Here is a 21,993-nt window from a genome sequence, read left to right as displayed (position 1 = left end):
TCTTCATTGAAAGCTTATGACCCAATAGGTTCTAGAAATTCAAAGAAACAAAAAAATTAGGTAGTGGCAACCTGGTGAGAACTTTACTGGTAAGAAGTACACTTCAATGTAGGTTAAGCATGGTCCCCACAAGCCCATCTATTGATAATACCACTGGACACACTACATACATGTTCAGAAATCATACTCCAGCCCAAGCTTGTACACTTGTAAGCAACTGTAAACTCTCCGCCTGTTTACATCTAGCCTTTTGTAACATTTCATTTTAAGACTGTAGGGCTGCAAATTTCTTTAGTAACATTTCATTTTAAGACTGTAGGGCTGCAAATTTCTTTAGTATTTCTGTATATACCTGGTGCCCCTATTCCAAGTAATTTATAAACTGTTGCCAACTGTGTACAAACATGATGAAATCATACAAGTTGTAAATCATTTGTGTGAAGGTATTCCAAAAGCGCAAACCGAAGATGTAAATAGTACAACCAGCTCAGTACCCTCCAGATTATAACTAGCAAATATAACTAGGGAGCTCTTAAAACAAACAGACACATTTCCTAAAAAGCTCCAGGCAGCTCTTCTGTAAAACCGTCTGAACACTGCACTGCCCACCCTGTCACACATTCGTTTAATGAACCCATGTAACCCAGTTTCGGGGGTGCAGTGAACCAATCTAGGCAGTATGGGGGGGGGGCAACAAGGCAGGAACCAGACCCCCCTGCCTCCCTCCCCCCAACTACAAGATTTAAAAAAAAATTGAACACTTTCAAAAATGTATTCGAAGATGCAGCCTAAAACGATTTGCAAAGGAACTTACACAGTTCTTCCTAACCGCACAATTGCTCAATATTCACCCCTTGTCAATCCTGTAGTCCAAGTCATCTTGGACCTTCTCTACCATACCTGGCATGGCAGCCACAATGCACTCCTTAATAGCCTCAAATGCCAAAATCCTGAAAAATATTAAGGGTAACTCTACAGTTTGGTGGATGCTTAATGTTTGTATTAGTTACTAAGGGACTCATTTTTGAAAATGTTCAATTCGTTTTGCAATCACACTACAAAATAAGAGGGGGTGAGTTGCACTCTTGAAGCAAATGTTGATTACAGTGCAAACATCCATACATTTTCAGAATCTACAGGGTTGCAGAGATGCTGGAGCCTGTCCCAACAAGCATAGCACACAAAGCAGGAACAAACCCTGGACAGCACACCAGTAATTATAAACATTTAAACAACAACTCAAAGCAACTGCAAATCAAATATCCATGTGGAGGACTGTGTTGTATTCAAAAGGAGAACAAGACCCACACCTCAATATCTCCAGAATGCCAGCCCAGCACTGCAGCATATGTTACCAATCAGAATTAAACCCACGTGTTTTGCATTTAGGGGTGACGGCACACTCCACGTAATTCAATCCAACTGTATAGCCCCAAGAAAATAAGGGTAGACACAAAGAGGAAATGTAATTACTTTAGACAGGCAACGTGATGTAGTAGTTAAGGCTTTGGACTTCAAACCCGCATGTTGTAGGTTCAGATCTCGCAAGGACCTGGGCCACTCACCATCACAGAATTCTGTATGAATTCTTCAATTTACCAAATGGTGCTTGTGAATAATGCGAGGTCATCTGTCAGAAGACTGAAGCTCAACTGAAAGTGGACCTTGCAAGTCACTTCCGCTGCCTGTGCTCCACTTGGAAAACCAAGAAATGTAACCCATTTTGATCTCAAATGTTGTAAGTGACATTGGATAAAGGCATCAACCAAATATCACAAATCTTTACATTAATGTAGCACTTTTCTTGCTACTCAAAGAGCTTTTACATAGACAAGTAATAATAAAAGCAGTGACCCTGAATATAAAGTAATAATATTTATATATATATACCGTAGAACCTCTCTCATGCTCAAGGCGCTTCAGAAAAACTTTAAATGAACAACAGGGCATATGACATTGGATACAAATAAAATCCACATAAAACACTAAATAAAGATAATACAGGAAACATGGTGCTTTGAACTAGAATAAGACCCAATAAACCAGAATAAAAATACAAAACACTACAAGAAAACCCCGAACAAATAACAATTTGTGATGCAAATGCAAATCATTCTGAACATCTGGACAGAACTTAAAGAAGGGTCAGAATGTCCCTTAAGGGCAAGGGTACCCCATAAATAATTTTTTAATTTGCTTGTTTAAAAGAATGAATTGAGTCAGCTCTTCTCATTAAATTTAGAGAGGTTGTTCCAAAGTCTGGGAGCAATGGAACTAACTGCTCTGTATTGGTAACTGAGCCGTCAGTTTGGGGCACAATGAGACTGGCAGCATTGGTGGACCTTAGTGGGCAGACAGGCGTGTAGCGATGAAGGAGGCCACATAAAGCTTTACAGATTAACAGAATTTTACATTCAATCCTGTAAGACACAAGGAGCCAGTGGAGGGTAGAGTGGGATGGGTGTTACGTACCCATCGCTGCAGGTCTTTGTAAAGAACCAACTGGATCTGTGAAAAAAAGATAAGAAGGAGCATCTGCCAGTACGGAGATACAGTAGTTGATGTAGTAAAAGTGTAGAGAAGACGTTTCTCAGCATTGGAAAAGGAGAGAAATGAGCAGACGGGGGGATATGATACAGAAGAGGAAAAAAGTTTCTTAACATGATCAATTTGGGAAGAATAAGAAAAGAAGGAATCAAAAATGACACCAAGATTCATCACCAAGTGTGACTGAAAAGAAGCTCATGTTCCTAGGCTAAAGTTTAGCACCAATTAGAATGACTTGGGGTGTGTTCCAGTTTAAAATCTGAAAAGGGTTATGTTCCATGCAGGTTTGAAATTTACTGAGTAAATGTGCAAAACGCCAAATTACCCTATATATAATAAAAAGTGTATTACAGTCCTGAAACAAATATTGCCACTACCCTAATGTGTCAATTATAACGTGACATGCATGATGGGGGGTGACATTATACAGCATAGTGCTCTCTGCAGCACACTGACTAACTGTAGAATCATGGGCAGCCACGATGGTCTCTGATGTGGGCACCATCCAACTTTCTGCCAAGTTTAATGCTAGTCGTGCAATACTAATGTGTCAAAAACAGACCACCTATCCACAACTGCAATCACTCCCCAGCACTGGTAACAGGATGGGTGCCACAGTCCACACTTTTAACCGGTTATGACTGACACCTCCAACTGCATACAAAAGTAACGTAGAAACGATGAGGAGTGCAGTTTTTAACAACATCGGCAAAATGAAAGGGAAGGCGCGTCACCTAAATGATAACAGTAAACTTTAACAGCCTGGTGGCGCAGCGTGGTCACAGTCCTCAGGCTGTTATTTATCTGTATTCACTTTACACCCTCTTATTGATGGGTCTGTGTACAAACAGCAGGACCTCATTTTTGTATTTATCCTCCTTCAAACCCCCGGTTCTCCGCTTTTTCGGCACGTTTTGCCTTTGCCTCGTCATGCCCAGACACGCTGCGGCCAGGAAGCGCCTTTTCTAGCCGAAATCTCACGCTTTCCAACCAGGAGGCCTCGATCGGTCGGACTGTGCAACACGCAGCAGCAGGCAAACGCCACCCCACCACGAACTCGCGGTCAAGCCGGTTTTGACGAAGACGCCTCACCTCGTCTGGTTACTCAGGAAGACCAACTTAATGAGTGCATGCGTGTAGCGGGACAAGCCGGCCGTGTTGATGCTGGTCACTCTCAGTCGATAATTCAAGATATGAAGATCCATTTCATTCACTCGCTAACAAGTCGCCACTCCAAACAAGCTTCCCTCGTTCAAATGTCGGCAACACTGAGCAGTCATGTGCTGGGGACGACGACATTTACCCGGGCGAGCGAACTGCAACAGACAGAGCAGGACTTGCCCCCAGAGCGCCACGCCTCCTTGACTTAAACAGATCAGAAGGTACGCGTGCGCAGTAGTGCTCAGGAGAATGCCGGCGCTAAGACCGCGCATATCCACCTAAACTCTTATTACTTCAGTTCACACATATTTTACCGATATTGCCCACAAATTGTTTTTACTTTATTTAAAGCCATTCGCATGTTGTAGTTTTTCCCCAGCACATTTTGTCTTTTATAAATTAGTCGGTTATCATTATAATCGCATCACAGCGGCTGTCGGTTTTCGTGGGCTGTTGTGATGTGATGGCGTTCAGATGGACCAGTGGCACAGCGGAGTGACATGGACGTAAGGAAAAACCCAGAAACTTGAAAATTTCCATAATGGAGTTTTACTAGCAGAGTGAGGGTGAGCGTCGGCGTTTTTGTGGGATGCTCAACCTGAATCTAACTTTGGCAGTAGCATTGGGGCCCTAATGTGTTGTTATTATTATTATTATAATTGACATTAATACTAGACAGGAATTGTAAACTCCGCCTGTTTAGACACTTAAGAACTTAGACTTGATTATGATTTCTGAACAAGTATGCAACAAGTCGTAGTGGATTATCAATAGATGGGCTTGCACGGGCGGTGCTTTCCTTACAATAAACCTTTCAGCAAACCGTTGTAACGAACTGAATTTCCAGTACATATCAGGCCATGCGCTTTCGATTAAGACTAAGATCAGGGTCCTAGCCCCATTACTTCGGGAGTTATTGTATAACAGACGGACAGATGCATGTTATCTAGAGATATGGATAGATAAATAGATAATCCGTCCATTTTCTTATTATGGTTATTCAAATTTCTGGAGAATGTAAGGTTATTAGGAGATTTTCCGCTGCAACCTAAAAGCACTGCTAAAAGAAAATGAAGTGCGAAGGAAAAAACAACACGAGGTGACATCAACCAGAAACAACTTTCATTGTGATCAGTTATAGAATCTGACAGCCAAAGAATTGTGTCCACCAGGCTGTAAAGCTTTTGAAATAATAGAGCTAGCCATCCATTGTCTAACCTGCTTAATCCAACTCAGGGCTGACGGGATTCAGTAAGTACATTCATATATAGTATGTTATTTTTTTTAATGTTAAACAAACCTTTATTACCATTACAGTATATTAAAAAGACACCAGTTTGTACAGTATATACAGTAAAACATTTACAGCTTAGACTTTCCTACTTACATTTAGCACTTGGCATTAATTTTCTGTAATACATTAAACATCATTTATATCATACATTTCTTTAAATTTGTCTATTTGATTAGTTTATAATATTACAAATTCAACATTCAATCTCCTATTAATGAGTAGATAGGTACAGAAAGGTGCTGTACTAGATAGATGTGCTGTACTAGACAGATAATCTTCGTAATCAATCTGAAAATTGTTTGCCTAAAGCTTTATTATAAATTAAGTAAAGTTATTGAAATAAACAATCTGTGGTTTAACAAATTGATCTTACACAGTTATAGCAGGAGTATGCCCTAAAAGAACTCACAGTAGATTAATATTTTATATAAATTGTTCATGATCAGTATTACCCTAAAGTGTTTCAGTCCAAGCTCAGTGTAAATAGTACATTACAGATACTGCATAGTCAGATATGGGCACTTAGGGGACACCTACAGGGCTTTAACAAGGTGCACACTGACTGAGACCTAGACAGGGGCTGTCACTAACATCTTCTTCCTTTTCACTTATAGACCTGAAGACCACCACTCAGAGGACAAGTGACGTAATTTCTCCAGTTTTCAAAAGCCCTGCCCCTTCTGTCTCTCATACTCAAAATAAGAAGGCACCAAACCAGAAGTCAGTGTGAGTAATGAAGGGCATCCGCAGAAATGCTGAAAGTCAGAAGTTATGCAGCTGTTAGCTTTCTGTTTACATCATAGTCCGTTCTTTCCTTTTTTGTCCCTTATTTGACATCCCTGTTAAATGGGGCTATACCATGGAGGAACCCCAGCTCTCTGAAATATGTTGTCCCCTCATTACTATATACAGTTAAGTTGTCACTGTCCAAATATTTATGGACCTTTTTCTAATTTTGGTTCTGTACATTACCACAATGAATTTTAAATGAAACAATTCAGATGCAGTTGAAGTGCAGACTTTCATCTTTAATTCAGTGGGGTGAACAAAACGATTGCATAAAAATGTGAGGCAACTAAAGCATTTTTGTAACACAATCCCTTCATTTCAGGGGCTCAAAAGTAATTGGACAAATTAAATAACTGAAAATAAAATGTTCATTTCTAATACTTGGTTGAAAACCCTTTGCTGGCAATGACAGCCTGAAGTCTTGAACTCCTGGACATCACCAGATGCTGGGTTTCCTCCTTTTTAGTGCTCTGCCAGGCCTTTACTGCAGCGGCTTTCAGTTGCTGTTTGTTTGTGGGCCTTTCTGTCTGAAGTTTAGTCTTCAACAAGTGAAATGCCTGCTCAATTGGGTTAAGATCAGGTGACTGACTTGGCCATTCAAGAATTTTCCACTTCTTTGCTTTAATAAACTCCTGGGTTGCTTTGGCTGTATGTTTTGGGTCATTGTCCATCTGTATCATGAATCAATTTGACTGCATTTAGCTGGATTGGAGCAGACAGTATGTCTCCGAACACCTCAGAATTCATTCGGCTGCTTCTGTCCTGTGTCACATCATCAATAAACACTAGTGTCCCAGTGCCACTGGCAGCCATGCACGCCCAAGCCATCACACTGCCTCCACCATGTTTTACAGATGATGTGGTATGCTTTGGATAATTAGCTGTTCCACGCCTTCTCCATACGTTTTTCTTACCATCATTCTGGTAGAGGTTGATCTTGGTTTCATCTGTCCAAAGAATGTTTTTCCAGAACTGTGCTGGCTTTTTTAGATGTTCTTTATCAAAGTCCAATCTAGCCTTTGTATTCTTGAGGCTTATGAGTGGCTTGCACCTTGCAGCGCACCCTCTGTATTTACTTTCATGCCGTCTTCTCTTTATGGTAGACTTGGATATCGATACGCCTACCCCCCTGGAGAGTGTTGTTCACTTGGTTGGCTGTTGTGAAGGGGTTTCTCTTCACCATGGAAATGATTCTGTGATCATCCACCACTGTTGTCTTCCGTGGACGTCCAGGTCTTTTTGTGTTGCTGAGTTCACCAGTGCTTGCTTTCTTTCTCAGGATGTACCAAACTGTAGATTTTGCCACTCGTAATATTGTAGCAATTTCTCGGATGGGTTTTTTCTGTTTTCGCAGCTTAAGGATGGCTTCTTTCACCTGCATGGAGAGCTCCTTTGACCACATGTTGTCTGTTCACAGCAAAATCTTCCACATGCAAGCACCACACCTCAAATGAACTCCAGGCCTTTTATCTGCTTAACTGATAATGACATAACGACGGACTTGCCCACACCTGCCCAAGAAATAGCCTTTGAGTCAATTTTCCAATTACTTTTGAGCCCCTGAAATGAAGGGATTGTGTCAAAAAAATGCTTTAGTTGCCTCACATTTTTATGCAATCGTTTTGTTCACCCCACTGAATTAAAGATGAAAGTCTGCACTTCAACTGCATCGGAGTTGTTTCATTTAAAATTCATTGTGGTCATGTACAGAACCAAAATTAGAAAAAAGTTGTCTCTGTCCAAATATTTATAGACCTAACTGTATATACATACTTGGGGGCTTTGCCCCCTGCTTGCTTCGCTCGCAAACCTCCCATGTTTGGTTTTCCAGATACACACTTTTAAGATTTTTTTTTTTTGAATTGTTGCTATTTCATTAGTTTCACTTTTATTTCAGAACTTTGGTAAAAAAACAATATTTGGAATCTTTCGAGTCTCAACATGCTGAATCTTTTCAATGAGGTCAGTGAGACATGTTTAATGACTTTGTACCGTAATTCAGGATAGGTTTCTCTGTTTGGAATTTCAGCACAGACAAAGCGATCTACATCATTAGCAGTTAATTTTTTTTGCAAAGTATCCAATAAATGAATGTGAGGTAAACCCTGTTTTTGAAATTCTCTGACTTAAACTTCAAAGCCTTACAATATTTACATACTTCTGACATACCTGTATCACCTGTGTCCATAAATTCTATCTCCATTTGCATTTTCGTTATTTCTCCGAGTAATAATTTCTCTGTTTGCACTGATGCGATGTTTACTTTCTTTGTTTTGACACTTTCGTTTTTTTCTGCTTTCATATTCTGTATCTTGCTCTGCATGTGTTTCGCGCCTACGTTTTTTTTCTTTTGAGTCTTTTGAATTCCACTGTTTTCATTATCTATAACCTGCTCCTCATGTGTTTGGCTCCCTTTGTTTTTTAACCTCTTTATGATGTTTTACTTTGTTTTCTACTCCTTGTATTTTATTTCTGACCTCGCTTTGTCCTGCTTTTTTTTCAATGACACCTGGTCCGTGAGGAATAATTTCCATTTGTTTGCGCTACTGTAATCTTTACTTTCCTTTTTTGTTGATACTTTCTAATTTTCCTGCCTTCATATTCTTTAACTTTTCTGCATTTGTATCTCGCCAAGTTCTTTTTGAGCCTTTCAAACTCCACTGCTTTCATAATCTCTAACCTGCTCTGCATGTGTATAGCGCTAACATTTTTGAACGTCTTTATGAAGTTCTACTTTGTCTTTTAATTCTGAGCCCGATTGGACATGCTTTTTTTCAATTCCACTTGTTCCAGGCTGATTACTACTTTCCTTATTTTCTGTATTTTCACCTCGATTATTCTTTTTCTTTTTTGCATTTTTTTCTCTCCAATGCTCTTGAGTCACTTTTCTCCGCACTGCTCTTTCTTCTTCGCTTAGTCGTCGACGTTTCATCTATAATGTACAGGGGTATTGTCCTTATACGCTTTATATGCGCTGAGTCCCTGGATCTGTGTGTGCTCAAAGTCTTGACACGAATGAGTGTTTTGCTGCCCGTGGTCTTATTTGATGTTGGTTGTAAGTAGGGTGTGTCTTGCAAGAATCTCATGTTCTACGTCCCCGTGAGACAGTCCTAGGTCAATCTACTGGCACAAAGTCTCATGTTTAAGGTCCCCCCGAGACGCTCCGTGGCCATTCTCTTTTGTCTCGCGGGTCTTTTAAGTGTCTGTGATCTTAACATGAAGATCACGTCTCGTCTCCCTAGTCTCTCTCTCCCAAGATTTTTTTTTACAATAGAGATATATATATATATTATATACTGTATATATATTATATACAGTATATATACAGTATATATATATATATTCACACTTTCACACAGTATATACCATATGACAGAATTCCAAGCTGGTACGGTCTGATGGAGGTCCAGAAAAGGATCTTAGACACATAGACCAGGCAATGTCCATACTTTATCTGAAAGTTTTGCAGTACTAGTAAGGTGGGCTGGCAGCTGCTTGAGGGTTCAGCTCTTAGAATGCAGACAGAGGAATCTATACATAAGGGTGAGCAGCCAGCAGCTGGCAGTGTACCCTTTACAGTTATGTAATGCCCCAAGAAGTAGCAATGCCAGAAATGCTAGATAAATAGGATGGTCATGGGAGATGTGCAAACGGCTGTGAGAGTTGCCCAAACTAGTTAGTGGCAGCTGGGGGACACTTTGTGGTGGTGTATTTTGAAGTGTTATACTTGTGCCTTGGGTTGCAATAACATCTGAGGCCACCAGAAGGAGATGGAGGTTCCTAACTGCAGAAGCAGACTCTTGAGTAGACTATGAAGCTACTTCAGGCCATATGCTGGGTTCAACAGGTAGGGAGATAGAATAGACAGTGTGAGTATGTGTGTGTGTGTGTGGGGGGGGGGGGGGGTTCACGCACCAAGGGGTCTAGAAGTTAAAGTATAGGGAGCTGTTAGTTGCCGTCACATATCAGCAATGCAGAGAACAGTAATATGAAGTTCCTTATCACCAGCTCTCCTCAACCAGCCTGAATGAAGATGTTACTGTCTATGCAATATGGGATAAAAGGCTTCATCCTAGAGTACTTCCAAAAACAAAACAAAAATGTGAATGTGAATATCAAATCCTGATATGTCCAAATATGTTAAAAAAGGAAAAACATTTAATGGGGTGTACTCAGTTTTACACATGACTGTATTTGTTTTCATCCAAAACAACTGGAGGAAAACTGCAAAAGCAAAATGACAATGTGTGACAAGTGCATACCTTAAAACACCATCTTCTGTGGCAATGAGAACAAAATGACAAGCGAGCTGAACAAGGCTAGACAGACTACACGTCAAATTGGTCCACAAACAAACTGAATGTGGATCTGACATTCTGAGTAGCTTTAACCAATTTAAAAAAAAAAAAAGTAAAACAATGTACATCTTTAATTGCAATTTAAAAACATAATAAATATAAAAGGTTATTTTGGACAAACTAATGTGAGAATCGCATTGTCATTTAAGAGGTTTAATTGGCGGTATAGCCTATTACATATACTCGCAGTTTTGTTTTGTTTTATTCTGTCTATCTTGGGTTTTGCAACACATATAAGAAATAACATTATTATTATGCAGAAGACTGCAAAAAAAAAAAAAAAAAAAAATCCGATAAAAGTCCACTGCAGCCACCATCTTTACTGTGCATAAACAGACAAGGAGAAGACAACAAACAAAAGAAAGAAGCATAAAAGGGCAAACTAGTTCTAAAACAAATTTTTGGCACCCCAATGTTATTTTAATCATATAAGATGAAGACCACGGGATAATTTGTCTGTAGTCTGGAACATGCTCTACTTAAAACAATGCTTTAAAAGGAAAGAGAGCACAATCACTCTGCCTTTTCACAACAGAGCAACATCAACCACCTCATTGTTTCAGCAGAATTTCACATCACAAATAAACACCAAAGACATAATCCAAGCTCCATAACTGGGTCAACCAATCACCAACAGAAAAGAAAATGGGGTAACACTCTTAGATAATATGCCGTTGCCAAGCATTGAAACTTGTGATGATATTCTATAAGCCCTCAACATGTTATTAACCCAATTTTAAAATGAAATCAGTCTTATGTTTCAGATATCGAAGAGAGTTTGTGAAGAAAAAGAAAAGAAAAATTCTCTTTAAAACATTGCGACACAAAACCTGCCGTCATCCCTCTGGAATAGCTTAAATGCAAAGCCCCAATTTTCCAAGATGTCACAACTAGCACTCCACACAATCATTTAAGTGATTAGAGACTGGGAGGTCTGTCAGACCAAGGGGAAATAAAACAGAAGCGCCCAAAAATTAAGTCCAATAATAAACAGCAAACACACATCCCGCTGCTTTGGTAAAATGACTCATACCATCAGCTAGCTAGCAATTACAGAAGTGTCAGTAACAAGGCATTTGAACAGCACGTGTGAAGTTCACAAAAAGGATAATCATCCCCACTATTTGTGCAGGAATGCTTTTCTTTTCTTCTTCTCAATGTCACCATAGGTTTGCTATTCCCAAATACTTAAGATCAAGTGAAATATGATACAAAAGCTGCTAAAAATAATCTCTGGTTCTTTAGATGACGAATGTAGACATCCTGACATTATTTTTTAGTCAAGAGATAATGTATTATACAATCTGACAAATACACAAATCTATCAGTACACGCTCTTGGCGATAATTATCATTAATAATAATACACTCACTCAGCAGCAGAAATGCTGCAGGAGCATCTCAGACATCATTTGCCTCTTTGTGCAATGAATGCTATTTACTTAAAGTACTACTTTGAATGAAATACGGAACTAACAAGCCATTCTCATGCATTACAAGGCCTTAGGTAAGTAAAGCAAATAAAAGTCACCAATACTGTACACATGTGCAACAACTGCGATGTCAACAAGCAAGTCCAAATAGCACAGTCGAGTTAAGAAGTAGAATTAGTTTATACATCAGAGCCGGGCAACAATAAAAACCCTACTAGTCGCAATACACCTGCACACATTCAAGAGACCACAACAAGAAGTCATCCACAATTCATCGGTCCACAGGAAAAAGCCACCATCAATCAGAGCAGGCCCTGTACTCGAGAAGTAGGCTGACATCTGCACTCCCAGTGGTGTCCAGATGTTGAGGGACAATCTCCACGCTGCCGATTATATTTGCAGTTTAAAAACAAGTTTATAACAAAGGAAGGATTTCCAGGGATTTACTAAAAATTGCTTCAAGTGCAGCTCTCCGATCCTGCCAGTTTAACTCTGTTTTGTCCAATAATAAACAACCAGCAGGAAAGCAGCCAGCTTTCTTCTTAAAGAAAGAGTCCTGCAATTGTTTAATTGCTCTGTACAGATCCCACTGATACTGGATTAGTCATTTCACATTTTTGATGTAATTAGTTCATTGTGATGCTGGTCTGTTGTGCGATTACTCGCAAACTAATGTGGCTAGATCTTTGTTCTTGGTCTTCATTGAAAGCTTATGACCCAATAGGTTCTAGAAATTCAAAGAAACAAAAAAATTAGGTAGTGGCAACCTGGTGAGAACTTTACTGGTAAGAAGTACACTTCAATGTAGGTTAAGCATGGTCCCCACAAGCCCATCTATTGATAATACCACTGGACACACTACATACATGTTCAGAAATCATACTCCAGCCCAAGCTTGTACACTTGTAAGCAACTGTAAACTCTCCACCTGTTTACATCTAGCCTTTTGTAACATTTTATTTTAAGACTGTAGGGCTGCAAATTTCTTTAGTAACATTTCATTTTAAGACTGTAGGGCTGCAAATTTCTTTAGTATTTCTGTATATACCTGGTGCCCCTATTCCAAGTAATTTATAAACTGTTGCCAACTGTGTACAAACATGATGAAATCATACAAGATGTAAATAGTACAACCAGCTCAGTACCCTCCAGATTATAACTAGCAAATATAACTAGGGAGCTCTTAAAACAAACAGACACATTTCCTAAAAAGCTCCAGGCAGCTCTTCTGTAAAACTGTCTGAACACTGCACTGCCCACCCTGTCACACATTCGTTTAATGAACCCATGTAACCCAGTTTCGGGGGTGCAGTGAACCAATCTAGGCAGTATGGGGGGGGGGGCAACAAGGCAGGAACCAGACCCCCCTGCCCCCCTCCCCCCAACTACAAGATTTAAAAAAAATTGAAAACCTTCAAAAATGTATTCGAAGACGCAGCCTAAAACGATTTGCAAAGGAACTTACACAGTTCTTCCTAACCGCACAATTGTTCAATGTTTGTATTAGTTACTAAGAGACTCATTTTTGAAAATGTTCAATTCGTTTTGCAATCACACTGTATACAAAATATGAGGGGGTGAGTTGCACTCTTGAAGCAAATGTTGATTACAGTGCAAACATCCATACATTTTCAGAATGTACAGGGTTGCTGGAGACTGTCCCAACGAGCATAGCGCACAAAGCAGGAACAAACCCTGGACAGCACACCAGTAATTATAAACATTTTAACAACAACTCAAAGCAACTGCAAAGCAAATATCCATGTGGCGGACAGTGTTGTATTCAAAAGGAGAACAAGCCCAGCACTGCAGCATATGTTACCAATCAGAATTACACCCACGTGTTTTGCATTTAGGGGTGACAGCACACTCCCCGTAATTCAATCCAACTGTATAGCCCCAAGAAAATAAGGGTAGACACAAAGAGGAAATGTAATTACTTTAGACAGGTAACGTGATGTAGTAGTTAAGGCTTTGGATTTCAAACCCGCATGTTGTAGGTTCAGATCTCGCAAGGACCTGGGCCACTCACCATCACAGAATTCTGTATGAATTCTTCAATTTACCAAATGGTGCTTGGGAATAATGCGAGGTCATCTGTCAGAAGACTGAAGCTCAACTGAAAGTGGACCTTGCAAGTCACTTCCGCTGCCTGTGCTCCACTTGGAAAACCAAGAAATGTAACCCATTTTGATCTCAAATGTTGTAAGTGACATTGGATAAAGGCATCAACCAAATATCACAAATCTTTACATTAATGTAGCACTTTTCTTGCTACTCAAAGAGCTTTTACATAGACAAGTAATAATAAAAGCAGTGACACTGAATATAAAGTAATAATATTTATTTATATACTGTAGAACCTCTCTCATGCTCAAGGCGCTTCAGAAAAACTTTAAATGAACAACAGGGCATAGGACTTTGGATCAAGGTTATTATAGTTTTGCCTTTTTATATTAGTTTTTATTTCTATATTTTTTCTGACCTTACTTGTAATTTCAGTTTAGTTTTAATTTTCCTTCATCGTGTATTTTTAGTTTTAGTTTAGTTTTTATTTCACAAAAACATTTCTATTTTATTTTTATATATATTAGTTTCAGTTTTAGTTTTAGTAATTATGGCATAGAGCGCCTACGGAGTTAGTTTTGTGTCACAATCAGACAGAACCGTACACTTAAAAGATTTGGATATGAGTTTAATGTTAGTCGAAGCTTACTACACTGCCTGGTTTACTATCTGCTTTTGTTTTTGTCTGATAAAAACAAGCATAATCAAAACTAGACACTGAATATGAACAATTTTACACAATTTTATAATTTTTAAAATATTTTCTCATGAAAATCACAGGGACTTAGGAAGAACAGGGCTGTTTGACTTGAATGAGTGTGCAGACCCCACCTAGCTGTATTGAGGGAAACAAAAGAACAACAAGCATGTAGTGTCAAGGTTAGGGGCAGCAAGTCTTGAATAGACCACCATAAAGGACAGTAAACCAATAATGAGCAGAGCAAGAGCAGGTAATAGGAGTACGGACAGGCATAATACAACAGAGACAGCGTCTGATATTAAGAACAACATATACATTACCTAAACCTGTTTATCCAGAGTAGGATTGCAGGAAATCTGGAGCCTACTGCAGCAGGTTTGGATGCAAGGCAGGAAAAATCCCTGGTATGCAATATGTATGGTAAGGCTGATGTTAAGAACAAAAAGAATATGATATTTCAACTATCTATTTTGAGAAAGAGAGAGAAAAACATTGAAAAAAGGAGACAAATATTTTAAAATATAATTCTGCTAATGGATTACTGTCACAATATCAGTTATTTTGAGTTGTGAATATGAACTAAAAAAGATAAATTAATAAATATGGAATAAATACAAAAACCCATTAGTATGTTTAGTTTTTCATCACTTGTCAGACTCTATACCTTTGTTTGTATCGCTTCGTTGTTAAACAATGTTTTTAAAGCAAAAGTGATTGGTCAGCAACAATATGCTGATCTTGTATGATGACCTGGTCAGTCTCTCGATCAGTGCCATTTTATTTTCAAAAACCGGGAGTGCTCTCCCCTCAGTATACTCAGATATGGGGATGGATATTTGAGGAGTAAACCGCAAGACAATGATTATATTTTTATATTATGTACATTAAGGAACCATCAACAACAAATCAAATTAGTAATATAGTAATCCCTCCTCCATCGCGGGGGTTGCGTTCCAGAGCCACCCGCGAACTAAGAAAATCCGTGAAGTAGAAACCATATGTTTATATGGTTATTTTTATATTGTCATGCTTGGGTCACAGATTTGCGCAGAAACACAGGAGGTTGTAGAGAGACAGGAACGTTATTCAAACACTGCAAACAAACATTTGTCTCTTTTTCAAAAGTTTAAACTGTGCTCCACGACAAGACAGAGATGACAGTTCCGTCTCACAATTAAAAGAATGCAAACATATCTTCCTCTTCAAAGGAGTGTGTGTCAGGAGCACAGGCTGTCAGAGAGATAGAGAGAAAAGCAAACAAATCAATAGGGCTGTTTTTCTTTTAAGTATGCGAAGCACCAAGGTACAAAGCTGTTGAAGGCGGCAGCTCACACCCCCTCCGTCAGGAGCAGACAAAGAGAGAGAGAGAGAGAGAGACAGAGTTTGTTTTTCAATCAAAAATCAATACGTGCCCTTCGAGCTTTTAAGTATGCGAAGCACCGTGCAGCATATCGTTTCAGGAAGCAGCTGCACAAAAGATAGCAACGTGAAGATAATCTTTCAGCATTTTTAGACGAGCGTCCGTATCGTCTAGGTGTGTGAACAGCCCCCCTGCTCACACCCCCTACGTCAGGATCAGAAAAAGTCAGCGCAAGAGAAAGAGAAAAGCCTCACAGGTGGCGCAGTGGTAGTGCTGCTGCTTTGCAGTAAGGAGACTGTGGAAGATTGTGGGCTCGCTTCCCGGTTCCTCCCTGTGTGGATAGCACTTTGAGTACTGAGAAAAGCGCTATATAAATGTAATGAATTATTATTATTATTATTATTAAAAGTAAGCTGGGTAGCTTCTCAGCCATCTGCCAATAGCGTCCCTTGTATGAAATCAACTGGGCAAACCAACTGAGGAAGCATGTACCAGAAATTAAAAGACCCATTGTCCGCAGAAACCCGCGAAGCAGCGAAAAATCCGCGATATATATTTAAATATGCTTACATATAAAATCCGTGATGGAGTGAAGCCGCGAAAGGCGAAGCGTGATATAGCGAGGGATTACTGTATATTGAACAATTATTATAAAAGTAAAGTTGAATAAATCGAACTCTGCAGCTGTATAAATAAATTAAAAAAATTGAGTATTTGTTCAGGTAAAGTACCACTTCCGGATGATGGATTTGGCCCAAAAGTTAATACAGATCTAGAATTGTGGTGTAACAACCACATGCCAAATTTCATCCATCTATCTAGTTGTGTTTTTGAGTTATCGTGTTTATACACACACACCCACGCGTACACACACAATTCCAAAAAACAGTATTGTTGGACACTGGTTAGTCTATAAGGTCAAGATTCATCAAAATATTGAGGTCGAATTTTTTCATGATTACTAAACGATTTCTCCTGTGCAAAGTGGCAGGTGAATTGCTGTCAACAAAAAGCAGACACCTGAGAAATAAACTGAAACGTTACTCACTGATTTTTCTGTCCATATAGTGAACGTTTTGTTGACCAGCACAAAAACATTCTGATTCTGATACCAGCCGTTTGAATTACATCTTGATATACAACAAGCACAAAGAAAGTCGGCAAGTAAATCGCTTTCTATTTCACAGGCTTTACGCACCCTCACTCAGCTTGCTCTGTCGCAAATGCTGTGTGAACAGCCGCCCTCCGTCACCAGCCGCCGTTCACAGGATGAATATATGCGGGTGGCTCATGGTGGATGACTTTCTGTTTTAGAGAAAACTTATCAGGGTTAAAGACTAACAGCAAGAATATTCATTCAAAAACGAAAACTAAAAATATTTTGGTAAATTATTATTTTATTTCAGTTAGTCTTTCCAGCTACTTTAATAGTTTCATTTAGTTTTTCATTTCAGTTTTGTTAATTATTTTATATCAGTTTACGAAAATGTTTTTTTAATAATAGTTTCAGTTTTGATTTTAGTTTTCGTTAACTATAATAACCTTGCATTGGATACAAATAAAATCCACATAAAACACTAAATAAAGATAATACAGGAAACATGGTGCTTTGAACTAGAATAAGACCCAATAAACCAGAATAAAAATACAAAACACTACAAGAAAACCCTGAACAAATAACAATTTGTGATGCAAATGCAAATCATTCTGAACCTCTGGACAAAACTTAAAGAAGGGTCAGAATGTCCCTTAAGGGCAAGGGTACCCCATAAATAAATTTTTAATTTGCTTGTTTAAAAGAATGAATTGAGTCAGCTCTTCTCATTAAATTTAGAGAGGTTGTTCCAAAGTCTGGGAGCAATGGAACTGAAGGCTCAGTCATCCATACAGCGCAGTTAGTTTTGGGCACAACGAGACTGGCAGCATTGGTGGACCTTAGTGGGCAGACAGGCGTGTCGCGATGAAGGAGGCCATGTAAAGCTTTATAGGGCACGGTGGCGCAGTGGTAGCGCTGCTGCCTCGCAGTTAGGAGACCCGGGTTCGCTTCCCGGGTCCACCCTGCGTGGAGTTTGCATGTTCTCCCCGTGTCTGCGTGGGTTTCCTCCGGGCACTCCGGTTTCCTCCCACAGTCCAAAGACATGCAGGTTAGGTGGATTGGTGATTCTAAATTGGCCCTAGTGTGTGCTTGGTGTGTGGGTGTGTTTGTGTGTGTCCTGCGGTGGGTTGGCACCCTGCCCGGGATTGGTTCCCTGCCTTGTGCCCTGTGTTGGCTGGGATTGGCTCCAGCAGACCCCCGTGACCCTGTGTTCGGATTCAGCGGGTTGGACAATGGATGGATGGATGGATTATTAACAGAATTTTACATTCAATCCTGTAAGACACAAGGAGCCAGTGGAGGGTAGAGTGGGATGGGTGTTACGTACCCATCGCTGCAGGTCTGTGTAAGGAACCAACTGGATCTGTGAAAAAAAGATAAGAAGGAGCATCTGCCAGTACGGAGATACAGTAGTTGATGTAGTAAAAGTGTAGAGAAGACGTTTCTCAGCATTGGAAAAGGAGAGAAATGAGCAGACAGGGGGATATGATACAGAAGAGGAAAAAAGTTTCTTAACATGATCAATTTGGGAAGAATAAGAAAAGAAGGAATCAAAAATGACACCAAGATTCATCACCAAGTGTGACTGAAAAGAAGCTCATGTTCCTAGGCTATAGTTTAGCACCAATTAGAATGACTTGGGGTGTGTTCCAGTTTAAAATCTAAAAAGAGTTATGTTCCATGCAGGTTTGAAATTTACTGAGTAAATGTGCAAAACGCCAAATTACCCTATATACAGTGGGTACGGAAAGTATTCAGACCCCCTTTAATTTTTCACTCTTTGTCATATTGCAGCCATTTGCTGAAATCATTTAAATTAATTTTTTCCCTCATTAATGTACACACAGCACCCCATATTGACAGACAAAAAAAAGAAATTTTTGAAATTGTTGCAGATTTATTAAAAAAGAAAAACTGAAATATCACATGGTCCTAAGTATTCAGACCCTTTGCTCAGTATTTAGTAGAAGCACCCTTTTGAGCTAATACAGCCATGAGTCTTCTTGGGAAAGATGCAACAAGTTTTTCACACCTGGATTTGGGGATCCTCTGCCATTCCTCCTTGCAGATCCTCTCCAGTTCTGTCAGGTTGGATGGTAAACGTTGGTGGACAGCCATTTTTAGGTCTCTCCAGAGATGCTCAATTGGGTTTACGTCAGGGCTCTGGCTGGGCCATTCAAGAACAGTCACAGAGTTGTTATGAAGCCACTCCTTCGTTATTTTAGCTGTGTGCTTAGGGTCATTGTCTTGTTGGAAGGTAAACCTTCGGCCCAGTCTGAGGTCCTTAGCACTCTGGAGAAGGTTTTTGTCCAGGATATCCCTGTACTTGGCCGCATTCATCTTTCCCTCGATTGCAACCAGTCGTCCTGTCCCTGCAGCTGAAAAACACCCCCACAGCATGATGCTGCCATCGCCATGCTTCACTGTGGGGACTGTATTGGACAAGTGATGAGCAGTGCCTGGTTGTCTCCACACATCTCCTCAGTGCAAGACACATGACAGCCCGCATGGAGTTTGCTAAAAGACACCTGAAGGACTCTGAGATGGTGAGAAATAAGATTCTCTGGTCTGATGAGACCAAGATAGAACTTTTTGGCCTTAATTCTAAGCAGTATGTGTGGAGACAACCAGGCACTGCTCATCACTTGTCCAATACAGTCCCCACAGTGAAGCATGGCGGTGGCAGCATCATGCTGTCGGGGTGTTTTTCAGCTGCAGGGACAGGACGACTGGTTTGAATCGAGGGAAAGATGAATGCGGCCAAGTACAGGGATATCCTGGACAAAAACCTTCTCCAGAGTGCTAAGGACCTCAGACTGGGCCGAAGGTTTACCTTCCAAAAAGACAATGACCCTAAACACACAGCTAAAATAACGAAGGAGTGGCTTCACAACAACTCTGTGACTGTTCTTGAATGGCCCAGCCAGAGCCCTGACTTAAACCTAATTGAGCATCTCTGGAGAGACCTAAAAATGGCTGTCCACCAACGTTTACCATCAAACCTGACAGAACTGGAGAGGATCTGCAAGGAGGAATGGCAGAGGATCCCCAAATCCAGGTGTGAAAAACTTGTTGCATCTTCCCCAAGACGACTCATGGCTGTATTAGCTCAAAAGGGTGCTTCTACTAAATACTGAGCAAAGGGTCTGAATACTTAGGACCATGTGATATTTCAGTTTTTCTTTTTTAATAAATCTGCAACAATTTCAAAAATTCTTTTTTTTTTGTCTGTCAATATGGGGTGCTGATTGTACATTAATGAGGGAAAAAATTAATTGAAATGATTTTAGCAAATGGCTGCAATATGACAAAGAGTGAAAAATTGAAGGGGGTCTGAATACTTTCCGTTCCCACTGTATAATAAAAAGTGTATTACAGTCCTGAAACAAATATTGCCACTACCCTAATGTGTCAATTATAACGTGACATGCATGATGGGGGGTGACATTATACAGCATAGTGCTCTCTGCAGCACACTGACTAACTGTAGAATCATGGGCAGCCACGATGGTCTCTGATGTGGGCACCATCCAACTTTCTGCCAAGTTTAATGCTAGTCGTGCAATACTAATGTGTCAAAAACAGACCACCTATCCACAACTGCAATCACTCCCCAGCACTGGTAACAGGATGGGTGCCACAGTCCACACTTTTAACCGGTTATGACTGACACCTCCAACTGCATACAAAAGTAACGTAGAAACGATGAGGAGTGCAGTTTTTAACAACATCGGCAAAATGAAAGGGAAGGCGCGTCCCCTGAATGATAACAGTAAACTTTAACAGCCTGGTGGCGCAACGTGGTCACAGTCCTCAGGCTGTTATTTATCTGTATTCACTTTACACCCTCTTATTGATGGGTCTGTGTACAAACAGCAGAACCCCATTTTTGTATTTACCCTCCTTCAAACCCCCGGTTCTCCGCTTTTTCGGCACGTTTTGCCTTTGCCTCGTCATGCCCAGACACGCTGCGGCCAGGAAGCGCCTTTTCTAGCCGAAATCTCACGCTTTCCAACCAGGAGGCCTCGCTAGGTCGGACTGTGCAATACGCTGTAGCAGCAGGCAAACGCCTCCCCACCACGAACTCGCGGTCAAGCCGGTTTTGATGAAGACGCCTCACCTCGTCCGGTTACTCAGGAAGACCAACTTAATGAGTGCATGCGTGTAGCGGGACAAGCCGGCCGTGTTGATGCTGGTCACTCTCAGTCGATAATCCAAGATATGAAGATCCATTTCATTCACTCGCTAACAAGTCGCCACTCCAAACAAGCTTCCCTCGTTCAACTGTCGACAACTCCGAGCAGTCATGTGCTGGGGGCGACGACATTTACCCGGGCGAGCGAACTGCAACAGACAGAGCAGGACTTGCCCCCAGAGCGCCACGCCTCCTTGACTTGAACAGATCAGAAGGACGCGTGCGCAGTAGTGCTCGGGAGAATGCCGGCGCTAAGACCGCGCATATCCACTTAAACTCTTACTTCAGTTCACACATATTTTACTGATATTGCCCACAAATTGTTTTTACTTTATTTAAAGCCATTCGCATGTTGCAGTTTTTCCCCAGCACATTTTGTCTTTTATAAATTAGTCGGTTATCATTATAATCGCATCACAGTGGCTGTCTGTTTTCGTGGGCTGTTGTGAAGTGATGGCGTTCAGATTGACCAGTGGCACAGCGGAGTGACATGGACGTAAGGAAAAACCCAGAAACTTGAAAATTTCCATAATTGAGTTTTACTAGCAGAGTGAGGGTGAGCGTCGGCGTTTTTGTGGGATGCTCAACCTGAATCTAACTTTGGCAGTGGCATTGGGGCCCTAATGTGTTGTTATTATTATTATTATAATTGACATTAATACTAGACAGGAATTGTAAACTCTCCGCCTGTTTACACACTTAAGAACTTAGACTTGATTATGATTTCTGAACACGTATGTAACAAGTCGTAGTGGATTATCAATAGATGGGCTTGCACGGGCGGTGCTTTCCTTACAATAAACTTTTCAGCAAACCGTTGTAACGAACTGAATTTCCAGTACATATCAGGCCATGCGCTTTCGATTAAGACTAAGATCAGGGTCCTAGCCCCATTACTTCGGGAGTTATTGTATAACAGACGGACAGATGCATGTTATCTAGAGATATGGATAGATAAATAGATAATCCGTCCATTTTCTTATTATGGTTATTC

At 40.3% G+C, this 21,993-nt stretch overlaps 1 protein-coding gene across 2 annotated transcripts in view; it reads right to left on the bottom strand.

Moving 5' to 3' along the window:
• castor1 (cytosolic arginine sensor for mTORC1 subunit 1) overlaps positions 1 to 21,195 on the bottom strand; it is a 69,141-nt gene extending 47,946 nt beyond the window's left edge. Inside the window, exon 1 of one of the 2 annotated variants that reach the window (XM_028824245.2) lies at positions 20,925 to 21,195. In XM_028824245.2, coding sequence (XP_028680078.1) covers positions 20,925 to 21,037 — 113 coding nt within the window. In that variant the 5' untranslated portion in view covers positions 21,038 to 21,195. Of the gene's footprint in view, positions 1 to 3,639; positions 3,892 to 20,924 lie in introns of those variants that run through there. The other variant, XM_028824244.2, reaches the window with a different exon arrangement.
• Between the last annotated feature and the right edge of the window lie 798 nt (positions 21,196 to 21,993).

The sequence above is a fragment of the Erpetoichthys calabaricus genome, chromosome 18 (assembly GCF_900747795.2).
Source record: "Erpetoichthys calabaricus chromosome 18, fErpCal1.3, whole genome shotgun sequence".
Lineage (NCBI taxonomy): Eukaryota > Metazoa > Chordata > Cladistia > Polypteriformes > Polypteridae > Erpetoichthys > Erpetoichthys calabaricus.
This window is presented reverse-complemented; position numbering and strand designations above follow the sequence as displayed.